This window comes from Eupeodes corollae, chromosome 3, assembly GCF_945859685.1.
Source record: "Eupeodes corollae chromosome 3, idEupCoro1.1, whole genome shotgun sequence".
In the NCBI taxonomy this organism is placed as follows: domain Eukaryota; kingdom Metazoa; phylum Arthropoda; class Insecta; order Diptera; family Syrphidae; genus Eupeodes; species Eupeodes corollae.
In genome coordinates this window covers 105,486,739-105,501,328 of record NC_079149.1, presented here as the reverse complement: position 1 = coordinate 105,501,328, position 14,590 = coordinate 105,486,739, and the positions used below count along the sequence as shown (strand labels likewise).

At 34.7% G+C, this 14,590-nt stretch overlaps 1 protein-coding gene across 1 annotated transcript in view; it reads left to right on the top strand.

Annotated features, from left to right (window-relative positions):
• Positions 1-14,590, top strand: part of LOC129948984 (neural-cadherin) — a 943,200-nt gene that overhangs the window by 925,935 nt on the left and 2,675 nt on the right. Inside the window, exons 20-21 of the mRNA XM_056060154.1 lie at positions 10,411-10,620; positions 10,831-11,001. Coding sequence (XP_055916129.1) covers positions 10,411-10,620; positions 10,831-11,001 — 381 coding nt within the window. The remainder of the gene's footprint in view (positions 1-10,410; positions 10,621-10,830; positions 11,002-14,590) is intronic.

Here is a 14,590-nt window from a genome sequence, read left to right as displayed (position 1 = left end):
TCAATTAGAGCAAAATAATTTTTAAAATATTTTAATAATTGATACTTTTTTGCCTAAGCTTTGTATGTAAATTTCTTCTCTATAAACCCCTTTTAATTGACCCGATTTCTCTGTATTTAAAAACCAAAACCCGACTTGACATTATTTCTAAGAGTTGACAAAAAAAAACATCCACAAAAACCTTGTCAACACCTTTTTAACTACCATGCCATAAGCTTTATTATTTTATTTGCCCATGATGATTATTATTTTATCGTAGCTTAAGGCTGTCAACTGAGGGCTTTTTAACTTGTCTCGCTCCTATTTTTTTGTTTGATTACACTCAAATTAATATCTAATACCTTAAGCCCAACAAGATTATTCCTTTCAACTATAACATTGACACACAAGAGTCTTATAATACCCCCTTAAGGGTATATACTTACACTACACCAAAAAAAAAAGGTTTATTTCAAGTTCTTCCTAGTCGCAATATAATTTTATGAACTCCTTTAAAAATAAAATAAAACAAATATCGGTCAGGTTGTGGTCAGGAAATAATAAAAAATACTTGTACTCATATATACAAAAATAACACCCATAGACCCTTAAAAAGTGCGACTTCTATAAAAGTTATGGTATCATATTTTTTATATTTTTTTGTTGAGGAAAATCTCAAACCCACTCACGCTCAGGCTTCAAGCAAGTAGGTTAGAGCCAATCTCATTTCCTTTCTTACAATTTTTTTTTGAAAAAATAAAACTAGCAGAACCGGAACCCCATCAGCAAGAGACAGAGAAAGGGAAAGAAAGAGAGAGAGAAAGGGGAAAGCAAACAAACATCCCCGCATATAACAATAAATTTCAAAAGATCCTTGCAAATAACAATAAAAAAAAATTGTAATAAAATTTTAAAACCCGTGACATTTTCACTTCCAGGCTTTCGTTTCGTTTCTTTATATTATTACTATTTTTGCTTCTTCTATCTTAAAGCTGGCTGTCTTATTCTTCGTCTTTGGCATATAGCACCCTTATAGATGTCCTTGAAGTCCGTCGTTTGTCGTTTGTCGTCGTGGTTGGTTTCGTTTATTTCGCAAAAATATGTTTTCCCTTAAGAATAATGGAAAGTCATTTTCTTTCCCTCACATCCGGCGGGCACTGCGTATACAAATACCTACATACGTCTGCCTGCCTAACATACCTCTCTCTTTTGTATAAAGAAGGTTTTTTTTAAAAAATTGTTTGCATTATGTATCTCAAAGCTTTTTTTTAAGTCTACTTTTGTGTTTAGTCTTCTGGTAAAGTCAAAGCGGAAAAGTGCGTGCTTACATTTGGAAATATCTTTACCTATACAAACATAACATACCACCATAAGGCCTTGAATAATATAAGTTATATGCGGCTTCATGGGAATGTCCTTTTTTTTGTTGGGTCTCAACAACAACCGGATAAAAAAGAAAACATTTTCACTAAACTTATTTATTTAAAATTGTATTGTTCTTATTCTAACATAAACTTTTTAGTCAAATAAACTTTTTAGATACAATCTTAGTTTGATGTTCTTTCACCTGAAAATAAAGCGTGGGCGGGTGTGTTCTGTATAGTTGAGAATATAGGTTTGAATGTACGTAGGTCGATATAAAATTGAGGTGTTTACTGTTTATGTCGATAGGTAAAAGTTTGTATTTTTTTCGAGGCTTATTTTTTAGAATAGGGCGTGAGAAAAAATCCAATTTTAATAAAAAATAAGTACATATTGACAACACAACAACACATAATTATGGTTATGACAATAACGATTATAGGGGTCCTACTTCACAGGTTTGTTGGTGATTTTTCATTGGGCAATCAATATTTTTAACACTTTACAAATACTCTAAAAATTTCCTTCGAATTTATTTATTTTACTATAAATCAACACAAATAAGTTCGTACTTACAACAAATGGAATACTGTGCAAAAATCTGTTAAGAAAAGTGCTTCTCACTTTCCAAAAAAGAATAAAGATACTACTGAAACACAGATTCACTTATACAGCTTCCAAACTGTGAGGACATTCATGGCAGGCTTAAGATTTTTTTCAAGACTCAAATTTTGGTGAAATAATCTAGATTAAGTTGAAAAACAATTCAATGCATCTACAATTTCTAGCTTACAAATCATTGTGATAAAACTAGCAAAAAAGTGCTGGCCATGAAACAGAGCCCTTTGGCACTCCATAGCATTCATATTGTATTTCTTTTCTCTAAAGTTTCTTTTTGGAGCATTGAAACTGATGTATTAAACATGGTCGTTCTCAAAGATTTATATAGTCCGATGAAACTTTTTCAGCCAGCCCAATATTCAAACCAAACTGGTGCATTTGTATCGGTTTGACATTCGTATTTTAATTCGGTTAGATTTTGTGTGTTTGCAGAAAGTTCCGATTTGTAATCAGCAACAATTACCGAAAATCGACTGTGTTCATTTTGATTTGATAATGACAACCTATTTGACAGTTTCTAAATATTGGCATCTATTAACAGCCTGAATAAATGACAGCCAATTTGACAGATGTAACGTCAACATTATGTTCCCTATCAACTGTCAACATTCAAAAGTCCCTTTTCTTAAATCCTTTACATAGTTCAAAATCATTTCATAGTTAATTTACTGAGTAACTGCTCATTTTTCATTTACTTAAGACAATTCAAATAAAACACAATATTTTTTTTTCTTTTGTTTCGAAGTTTAATTGAAACAAAAAACAATTGAGTAATCAATGTCAACGAAAACAACAACAACATAAACAAAAAAAGATAAGTTCAAAACCAAACTTTCTCCCTTATTTGAAATCGAATTCAATTCGTATAATTACAAATAATCACAGCTTTCCAGACCTCTTACCGCCCACCCCATCCTTAACGTTTTTCAAAATCAATTTCTTTAAATTCCATCCACTAAAATGTAAAGATGTTGTTGTTTTTGTTGTTGTATTGTATCTATCTTGGATCTTTATGTATATAAATCACTGTCCCAATTACCTATTTACAATAAGCAAACATAGCTCCCATTCTTGGCCATTTTGTTTGTTTATTTGTTGTATATTTTATATCTGATGTCTCTTTTCTTGTTAGTTTTTGAAAACTGTTTTTCAATTCTATTGTCTTCACTTTTGTCCTCTATATATCCTGCCTGATGATGATAATGTGGCCCCTATTTCGTTTGCATTTTATTTACATTATACTTCAGCAGTCTCATTCTTAACATTAATTCAAGTAAATATTATAAAACAAAACACAAAATAGATACAACAACAACAACAAAAACACAATAAAGCAGGATCAGCAGCAACAGACAAAACAAAACAAAATAAACTTTTAAATAAAGGACGAACGAAACGAACTTTGAGTCACTGCTGGCTGTTTTCCCAAAAAATCTTTTTCAAATATCCTTGATATAGCGAAAGTCCGTATTCTCGATGTTTTTTTAATTAGGTATCAGAAACAAAAGAAAAGAGGAAAAATAAGAAAATATACTGTTTCTTCCTACCTCCCATCACCACCGGCCGCGCCACCATTCACCATCAAATCCACCTGTCTTGATTTTTCCTGACCAAGGCGACGATGGTGTAATGCAATTCAAGTTAAGTTTATCCAAACTTTTCATTAGATACTCTCTTTATCTTTCTCTCTCTTCTTAAAAATGCAACGTCCTTGAAAGCCAACAACTGTATACAGGTACTATAAACTTCTTCAAGGGAAGAAAAAATATCTTCATCGACACAAAATGAAGGTAAAATTTTTGCTTTTGTCTTGAAACCTGAATTTATGTAATTAAAAAATCTGTATATAAATAATGACAAGATATGAAATTTTAATCTAAGATTCTTTTTTCTTTTATTTGCGATAAAAATATCTATCTATAGCTTGGTCTGGATTTTTTAATGTCTAAAGGTTTTGAATGGTTTTGAATCATGGCATCATCGTTATTAATCTGGATGTTTGATCGTAAAGAATAAATTGAAAAAATATAAACAAAGGTTTCTATAGCAGCTCCAAGATCGATAAAAATATTTAAAATAAAAAGATGAAACTTGCAAGTAAATATAAAGAAAGGAAACCAGATAGTCAAAGTTATGCATAAATTCCTTAATCAGTTACTAACAAGGAAAAATAAGTTCCTCGGTATTTATTCTGATAAATGTATTTATTCCAGAAAATATTCAAAGTTGTTTTTAAATCTCGTAACCCAGATAAGATCAGTACCTAAATTAAGTTTCAATGGAAGTTAAATTTTTAATTTCTCGGGACTAAAAATAAAACTTTAATATTAAAAGTAAAAAATAACTTTTCCTGTCTTGAAATTTTAGTTTTTTAAATTAAACGAGTATATTTTGTGTGTCAATGTTTCATTTGGTGGATTTTATTATTAAATATAATAAAATTAAAGAAAACCATTATTTTAATACACACATTTGCAAGACGTTTAAAACACGGCGAAGCTTTTGTTTAAAATATTTAAATAACGATGGTACACTTGGGCGTATACGCATTAAAAAATCGAATTATTTTTCTTTATTAGGTTCATTATTTTTCTCAATAAGCTTCTATCACTTTGCTATATTTCTTTCAAGAGCAATAATTATTTTCTCTAAAAAACAAACCCATGACATGATGGCTAGTGCGTTGGGATGTCTTGGATTCGATCCTTGCCTTAGGTAGGTAGTTAGAAATGGCGATCTCAAGGCAACCCAGCCTGAGATCCAATTAGCGCTGTGTTGCTCCGTTTTGATACCAAAAACTCTCTAGACCTGTAATAGAAACGAAAGATTTATAGAGAAGATTCACAGCGATTATGATTATTATGTACGGGTTTTATTATAGGTGGGCCATATCTTGCTAGATATAATGCAGTTGGGTAAATTGCTACACCTTCGGTTTGATTCAGTTTGGTAGATAGAAAAGATTTAACCCTTCATAGCGCGAAGAGGAATGTTAACCATTTCCGCAAGTGAGCTATGAAGGACCGATCCTTGTCTGTCTAGCTTGTCAGCCCGTTCATTTCCCACGATACTACTATGGCCCGGAACCCACATAAGGGTGACACCGAGGTTAATATTCAGGCTCGCGAGCTCATCGCGAAATTGCTAGACCAATTAAGATGAGGATGTTGCCGAGTTAATGGCTTTGACAGCTGCCTGACTGTCTGTAAAGATAGCCGCATTTCGGTTTTGGTTTGGGCTTTGGTTAATTATCTTACATGCCTTCCTTATTGCCAGAAAATCAGCCTGAAAAACGCTAGCAAAGTCAGGAAGCCTAAAGGATTTAGATACATTTAGGGACTCAGAAAGGATCCCAGAACCAACTCCGCACTCTATGGTTGTGTCGAAACCTATCGACACGATGTCATCCTCCCAATCTCCTCTCGATTGGAAAATTACCTTTAAGCCCTTACTAAGGCTCAAAGTAGGAGTGCAGTAGTCAGTATCTACAGAGATAATATCTGAGGGAATCAGTTATGTGACCATAACGAAATTGATAATTCCTTGCCTTATCCATCTTAAGTTTTTTTTTGCACGATTCTGCCTCTTGCAAGGAATTGAAAAATTCTCCAAGCCGTTCAGGTTTGGCTTACAAAACTGCAGGTCCCCTCCATCCCTGACAACAGTACCCGCACACAGGAATGGTTGAGAGTGGAAAGTCACTAGGACCTAGTTCTCAACGGATTGTTGCGCCACCCAATTTATTAATTTTTATAAATAACAAAACATTGATGAGTTGTTTTCTATATTTTCTGAAAGGATGATCATTCAAAAATGTTGATATTTCAACAATGTTTTGATTAATCGAGCTTTAAAAAAAATACTGGTCCTGGCTTCATACAACAAGTCTCTATATCTATCCCAACCGCAAGGCGATGCCATCTAGTTGCGCACCCTAAGACTTTGTGTGTCATTGTTTACGCCATCTTTCCAGCTTAAGTAAGAGCTGCCATGCTGTCGCCTACCATAAAATGTACTACAAAGCAGCCCACTGGAGCTTACTAAGCTTAATTTTTTTCACAATAACAGCTTCGAGGTAGATTGATTGTAGCAACTTTAGAACCGACATTCCTCACTTAAGGGATTATTACATCTACGCAAAACCTTTCTCTTGAAGTGCCTTTTACTAAGCAGACAGGTTTTGGATCTATATGTCAGTGCTGGCAGAACCATCGGCCTGTACAGCAGGGGCTTAGAAGTTATGATAAGCTTTCTAGATTTAGAAATCTTTGACAGACTGAAATAGGCTTTGTTGGTTTTGATCAACGGCTCTCGTATTTCTTGTTCTGTGTTGTTGTCGGCTGTTATCAATAACCTTTGGGTATTTGTAGGACTGCTTCTTCAAATTCAGGCTCCACTGCCATGATTGTTTGACCAATTTTTCTTCTCGCAGTCGAATATTGGAATTAAAGCAAGATATGTTATACAGAAAAACTTAAATGAACCTCAATGTTTGGGATTGAAAACTGTTCAAAACAAAAATTTCGTCTTACATTTTCACGCTTTAAAAGTATCTATGACAGCCTCAACTTTGTTTTATAAAAACACAAGCGAAGTGTCTCAGACTGCATTGAAAATAGGGCAGCAAACCTATTTCAGCTATTAGTACATATTCTAATCGTTTGCACTTGATAGCTTGTGCATTCCAGACTGACTTTAAGCATTTCAACATTGCCCCAAATATAAAAAAAAATATGACATTTTCATGTTTACTATTCCTTAAAGCCTTAAGCAATCACAGACATAAAGTTTGTTGTTTTTTGGCCACATAATTTAATGAACTAGTTTAAAACGCCGCCGCCGCTTCATCAAATCCCTAAAGTATCTACTCAGTGCCCAATGTAGAGCATACGCTACGCAACATTCACGCATATCCTTAAAGTCAAGAGCATTTATAATTTCCTGCAACCTACTTTCCTTCCAAAAGTCTATATTAAAATCTTCAAGTATATACTGTAAGGTACGTACACGTGTTATGTCCTCTTTAAGAAAAAAAAACCTTTCATTATTAATGTACAATGTACATACCTGTTGCTGTTTTGAAAAGATTAAAAAAATCTTCTTTTTGTTGTGATTGTGTATTTATAAATTTCATTAAGAAAAACTATGTTTTCAAAAAAATCTACCAATCTTTTCATTCAAGTGTCAATTAAAAAAGTAAACTAAAACATCAACAAAAAACGAAAAAATCCAAGTCAATTCCGGGCGAAAAAAAAACACTTCTTGAGTAAAGAAACAAGCCACTCTCCCTCTTTCCCGCTGAATCGTTGGCTTGTTGGGCTCCGCGTGCTTTTTCATCATCATCATCTTGGCTTTTCATCAAAAGTGACCTAGTTTACTTTGAAAAGTCTTCTTTAATTTAATTTTTTTTTCACTTGTTTTTTCTTCTTTTTTTTGAACATATACTTAACCGCAAGCATATCCTTTTCCTTGAGTTTTTTTTTTACTCAACTCCGACGGCCACAATAAACAAACTGTATAGTATATACCCACCTATATCTACAGAAATGAAAAGAAAAAAGGATTGAGCTGCATTTTTTCATTTTCGCATTTCCACATGAAATAAACTTCAAACTCACAAAAAGGCTGACAATTAAAAATAAAAAGTTAAAAAATAAAGAAAAGGAACACAAATTTACACACACACATTCATATAACGCTAAAAGGAATTTAGTCTTATATACTATACAGTAGGTCCTGTTTCTGGTCCTTATATAGTATAGTAGGAGGACGAACTGTATACCTAGTTTTTTGTGTATGTTGTAAAGGAAGTCGTTTTTGCATCCAGTTTTTTTCTTTAGATGTGCATTTAACTGTTTCTAGGACGACATGGCATGCCATGTCATCATCTTACTATTAGAGTAGTTCCTAGCTAGTAGCAGCTTTTCTTATTCCATCATTCTCCATTCATCCATTCAGCTATAGGCCAACATCAGCAGTCATAGTGATGCAGTCGCGAAATATGGAAGAGAGAAAAACTAAAACTTAAACTAAAAGAAAAAAGTACGTTTAACTGTCAAAATGCCAAAGATGTCAGAAATGACTGATTTAAAAAAGTGTCTGTTTTTTTGCTCTGTTAAGTGCATAGTTTTCAGTTTCAAAAACAGGCAGCTAACCATGGCACTTTATTAAACTTTGAATATAGAGAATGAGGTACAAGAAATAATTTTAAAAAAATCTGGAACTTTTAATTGATTGTCTTTGGTCGACTGTATTTTTTTTGTTGGTAAACTGGGCTTACCTTTCGATTTTTCCTCAGGGACGGATTTGTTTGAATTTTGAAAATTTACGTTATTTTGTATTTTCTTTTTAGAGAAGCATTGATTCTCCAGATTTAACCCACACCCTTGAAATGGTTGTCCTTTTGCTTTGTCAATAGTCATAGTTGCGAAAGTAAGCCGCACCGGGAACTGTTAACGTTAGAACTCGAATAGAAAACCTGTTGGTATTTAAAGACACGGCAACAGTACGTCTTCAATTTTGAATTTTCCAGTCAAGATTATTGTCCGATAAGTTTTTTATCATCTTTCTGATTGACTCAGGCTCTGGTTTCGTTGCAAAGTGGTGGTTTATATATGTTTTGAATAAAAATGAGGGGTCCGCCAATTTTCATTGTAAGAACGTGCGGTGGAATGCCTTGTAAATCAAGGAAATTCAAGAATAAAGATATTTCAAAAGGATTTGATAGACTTTGGCATCATCTCCTATCGAAAATGTGTACCTTCGGTCAACTTTAACCCCTTCTTCATTGGATTAGAAATTACTTTTCGAATCGTTCAATACAAGTAGTATTGGATAGATTCATGTCTCAAACCATAAAATAAATGCTGGTGTGCCGCAGGGCTCTGTTCTATCTCCAACACTTTTTCTTATTTTTATTAATGATCTCCTGTCTGCCACATCTAATCCAATACATTATTTCGTTGACGATAGTACTCGTAGCTTTTCATATTCGTTTTCAGATTCCCTCTTCTTCGGATCTGGAGCTGCAACGACGAAATTTGATAAGCTCATTAAATTCCGACCTTAACAGCATTGTTCAATGGGGAATAAAAAACCAGCAGGAATGTAATGCTTGGAAATCCCAATGCTGTCTTGTATCGATAAAGCGAGATATACTCCCCTTGCCATTATCCGTAGATGGCACTTGCATCGAGGAGACTGAACATCTCGATATTCTCGAGATATTGTGAAACGATCACATACGCGATGTCGCCAAAACTGTCGTAAGATGTTCGGGTTTTCTAACGCGATGCAAGAAGTTTTATACCCCCTCTGATCTGGCTGTTATCTAAAAGACTTATGTCCAAAGCGTGAGTATAACTCTCATATCTAGGCTGGTGCTTCCGCAACTTATTTTAGCCTCTTGGACAGTATTGAACGTAGAGCACTTAGATTGATTGGTGATATTACCATCATAAGAGCATTTACGTAGCTTGAACATCGTCGAAATGTTTTTCGTCTCACCTTCTTGTGACGTTATTTTAACGGGCTATGCTCTAGAGAAATAGCCAGTTGCATTCCTCTCCTTAAATAGTTCAACCGTAATACTCGCGCTTCTATGAATGCTCATCAATATACCCTCGAGCCCAACTTCGGTCGTACTTGCCACTTTCTGTCTTTCCCAGCCATTGCAATATTCATGAATTCAAGACTAATGTGCACTTAAACCTCCTTTCAACCCCTTGTCTTCCTTTCGTAGTGCAACTAATCTACAAATTCTCCAAGAGTAATTCTTGTCATGAAAAGTGGTTTCTCAAATTAGCCATTCGGATTCGGCTTTAAACTGTAGGTCCCTTCCATCCCTGACAACTTTACTCGCACACAGGAATGTTTGAAAGTTCTAAGCCAGCGATTTTGAAAAAAGCAGAAACTGAATACATTTTTCCTAATTGGGCATTTTTTTTATAAAAGGGAGGGTGGTTTTGGAACTACACTAAGCGCCCTTTTTACTTCATTTTTAACTAAGGTCCTTGTTCCAGTAATTCAAGGTATGTATTTTTATAAACTTTTAAACTAACAAAACTAACTTCACCTAGTTTTTAATATAAAAAAAAAGATAATACAAAAAACCCATTTCCAAGTTGAAATTAAAAACAAGACAAAATTAGAAAATAATGAAAAAAAACTTTGGTAGTTGATAAAGCTTTGAAACAGTTATTTTTTTGTTTGCATGCAAAGTGAATGTCAATTTGACGTAGAAAAACAAAAAACAAAACATAACGAGAGCGTTGTCGCATTATAAATTGTTTTTATATCGTCTCTGTCTAGTCCTTGCTGTCAAGGCTATTTTTCTATTCAGCAATATTAACGGAGATTTTTTTATATCTTTTTTTTCCACCCCCTCCCCAACAAACGATTATTTCATCCTCGAAACCTCAACATGGATACTTGAAAAAAAAATTAAAGTTCTTATACTCGTATTTGTGGTCTACAACCGACGACGAGAGGCGCATATTAAATATCCAGGACCTGATGATGATGTTCGGGAGAATATCATAAACTACGATGACGAAGGTGGCGGCGAGGATGATATGACAGCCTTTGATATAACGCCATTACAAATTCCTATCGGTGGACCAATGCCAGAGTTGGCTCCATGCAAAATGCCAATTATGTGTAAGTTATTATCCTTTTTTTTCAAGTCGTCCTTATTTTACCATTTTCTGTTATTATTATGTTGCTGTATATTTCTTTTTTTTAATGAACATAATTTTGTGTTTTGAAACGTTGTCGTCGTTTCCCTTGAAAGATTTTTCATATTTCTTTTTTCTCTTTCCCTTTCTCCCTCTTTTTTTGTTGTTGTTGGTTGAAAATGTTTCAATCTAGATCCTGTAATGACATTGATGCCAGGCCAGGAGCCAAATGTTGGCATCTTCATTGAGGAACATAAAAAGCGCGCTGATAGTGACCCCAATGCCCCGCCATTTGATGACCTAAGAAATTATGCCTACGAGGGTGGCGGCAGTACTGCTGGATCTTTGAGTTCATTAGCGTCAGGTAAGTTTTATTTATTTTTCGTTCCTGGTGTTACATTTTCATTATCGTGAATATTGTGTTGAGGTTATTTTTTTTAACCTGTCTTCTGTTTCAAAAATAAAATATCAACAAAAAAAAAAGGTTAGTAGAGCGTTAAAAACTTACTTACTCACTTCTACCGGGGGTTTATATAGACAGATATTATAATAAACTTGGCCCATTGTTGGGTTATTGTTTGGTCGTTAAGTGGGGCATTAAAAATTATTTGGTAGTCAGGTTACGATGATAGCACATTTTTAAAAGATAAACTTTATTGTGAATATAAATATAAATATTTTTTTTTGGGTTTTTCGAAGAAAGTAGGCTTAACATTTTGTGGGTTTTTCATCCGCACAGATGATTAGACATTTTAAAAAGATTTTTGCATTGTTAACATTTATTGGGTTGAACTTTTAGTTGGTTGGCCTTTGACAAAATTTATATTTGCAGGTTAACATCTTGTGATTATTTTTAACAGTTTTTCTTTAATATAAAAGACAAGGTCAAAAAGTTACCTTATTTTGGGGATGAATCAAAAAGCTGTAAGACGAGTGTTTTAAATGTTGTAGTTAAGTAAACTGAATATATTTCCCCTACGTTAGAAGTGAGTGAGAGTATAATATTAAAGTTTTTTAAGGAGATAATAATTATGGGAGTGGAAACCTTACAAGTATAAAAAAGAAAATAAATTAAGATTTAGTACCATTCAATTAAAACATAAGTTAATTAATTAGGATTTAATATCATTTAGTTAAAACGAAAGCTGATAAATCGAATATTATGTTTAATTGACTAAAATGTATCAATTTAAATGCTTATAACGATATTTTTATACTTATATGTATCATTTTTTAATGTCTCTACAACTTGTTTTTTATTCTAAACAGGATCTAAAATGTTTTTTAAAAGCTTAAACGTAATTTCTAGATATCCCTCTCAGCTTCTTTTTCGTATAAGAACATTTCAAAAACTATACAATATTGTTCAAAGTGTCGTCTTTACTCATAAGAGTATTTTATTTTACAAATTAGTTTTGTAATGTAAAGTTAAAAATATTTATTATTATGAAAGATTATTATTATTATATAAGAGGGTAGTTAAATTTTAAGGGCCGGTGTTGATTTTAAATAAAACTTAAATTATTTAGGATACCACTGTCATTTCTTTTATTGTGATAATATTGGTATAGTTCAACTATGTATGGAACAAAATATCGGCCAAATAGCTTTTGCAGCCTCAACGGCACACCTCTATCCAATAGCCTCTATTTTTGATGACGCTGAAGCATGATTGAGGTTTTAAGTCATTAATTTACCATGTTATACCAATATTTAGCTCTTGAATTGTTTCTACCTTATTGACGTACACCGAAACAACCCAAAAGAAAAAAGTCCAAAGGTGTCAAATCACATTATCTTCGTTTCCAATTAACATCATCACCACGTAAGATAACACGGCCATTAAATTTGTCACGCAAAAGAGCACCTGTTTTGTTAGCTGATAGGCAAGTGTCAACGTTCGCCGTGTTAGAACCATATATCATCCACATCTGTATCTTCCAATTCGGGCAATAATAAGTTCGTTATCATCTTAAGATAGCGAACGCCATTTACAGTAAGAGCCTGACCAGCCTCATTTTTGACAAAAAAAATACGGCTCTATGACGCCGCCAGCCCATAAACAACACCAAACAGTTTGTGGATGCTTTGGACAATCATCATTCGTCGAAAATACGGAAATTCTGGTCATTGACGAATCTAAAAAAAAAAATTAGGTGGCACAACAGTCCATGAAGAACTAATGCCCAGTGACTTACAACCCTCAACCATTTCTGTGTGCGATAAATGTTGTCAGAAATGGAATGGACCTACAGTTTATATGCTAATTTTGAGAGAGCACTTTTCATGACAAGAATTACTCTTATAGGATTTGTCAATTCCTCGCAAGAGACAGTACTCGTGAAAAACGTAGGGTGGCACAGGAGGGGATTGAACCCAAGACCTCTTGCATGACAGTCCAACGCACTAATCATCACGCTTCGGGTACTACATTGACGAATCTAATGAGTTAAAAATGTACCTTATCACTGAAGACGATGTTCTTCAAAAATCCACATGGACAGTTGCCAATTCTTGCCACCATTCGAAATTGACGGTACTTAAAATGTTCAAGAGGCTTAAGTTCTTAAGTCAACTACATCTTGTGTAAATGCAAGTCCTTTTGTAAGATGTTCATCAACGACGAGCGTGAGCTGGAGATAAGTTGGTTAGGAGCATGCACCAACTTATCTGTAAGATATGGTTGGAAGAAACCATGCCCGATGAATGGAACCTCAGTATTGTTTGCCCGATCCTGAAAAAAGGAGACCCTCTTAACTGCACCAACTATAGAGGCATCAGTCTACTTAACATCGCCTATAAAATTTTCTCTGCCGTGATATGTGAACATCTTAAGCCTTTCGTCAACAACCTGATAGGTCCTTATCAGTGTGGTTATAGACCAGGAAAGTCCACAGTTGATCAAATATTCACATTACGGCAGATCCTGGAAAAACCCAAGAACACCAAATCGACACCCACCATCTTTTCATCGATTTCAAGGCCGCATATGACAGCATCTACAGGGACGAGCTGTATAGAGCCATTTTTAGTTTTGCATCCCTGTTAAACTCGGCCGTTTGTGCAGGATGACCATGAAGAATTCACGCTAATCCATAAAGGTGGGAAACAACTTAACAGAACCATCCGATGTCAAAAAAGGTTTTAGACAAGGTGATCTGTCATGCGATTTTTTTAACATCGTGTTTGAAAGAATAGTGCAGAGCGCACACGTTAACACTAGAGGCACTATCTTTCAAAAGTCTGTCCAATCACTGGCATATGCTGATAACATTGACATAATCGGATGAACTCAGCGTGATTCTAATAGGGCTTTTGTGAGTATTGAGGCAGAGGTGGAAAAAATGGGTTTAACAGTTAATAAGGGTAAAACAAAGTACATGCTGTCGTCAAGAAAGGACATACAACACCGTTGTCTCGGTCAAAACTTCACCATCGACAGAAGTAACTTTGAGGTAGTCAAGGACTTCGTTTACCTTGGTTTCGCTGTAAACGCAGAAAACAACACCAGCGCTGAGATCAAACGCAGAATAACACTTGCTAACCGCTGTTTCTTTGGACTAAGAAAGCAATTGAGTGGTAAAGTCCTCTCTCGAATGACAAAAGTGTTGCTATATAAGACCCTAATCATCCCCGTCCTGCTATACGGTGCAGAAGCATGGACGGATGAAAGCACCTTGGGTCGCTTCGAGAGAAAAGTTCTTCGTGTGATCTACGGTCCCGTATGCATCGAAGGGGAGTGGAGGAAAAGATGGAACGACGAGCTGTACGGGCTGTACAGCGACGTAGACTTAGCCGAGCGCATGGAAACCAATGCTCCGGCCCGGAAATGCTTGGAGGCAAAACGTTTGACATCTAGCTAGGGACCGAGCGGCATGGAGAAGTTTGTTGGGTGAGGCCCTAGTTCACACAGGACTGTAGCGCCACCTTATGTAAGTAACTACTTACTCAAA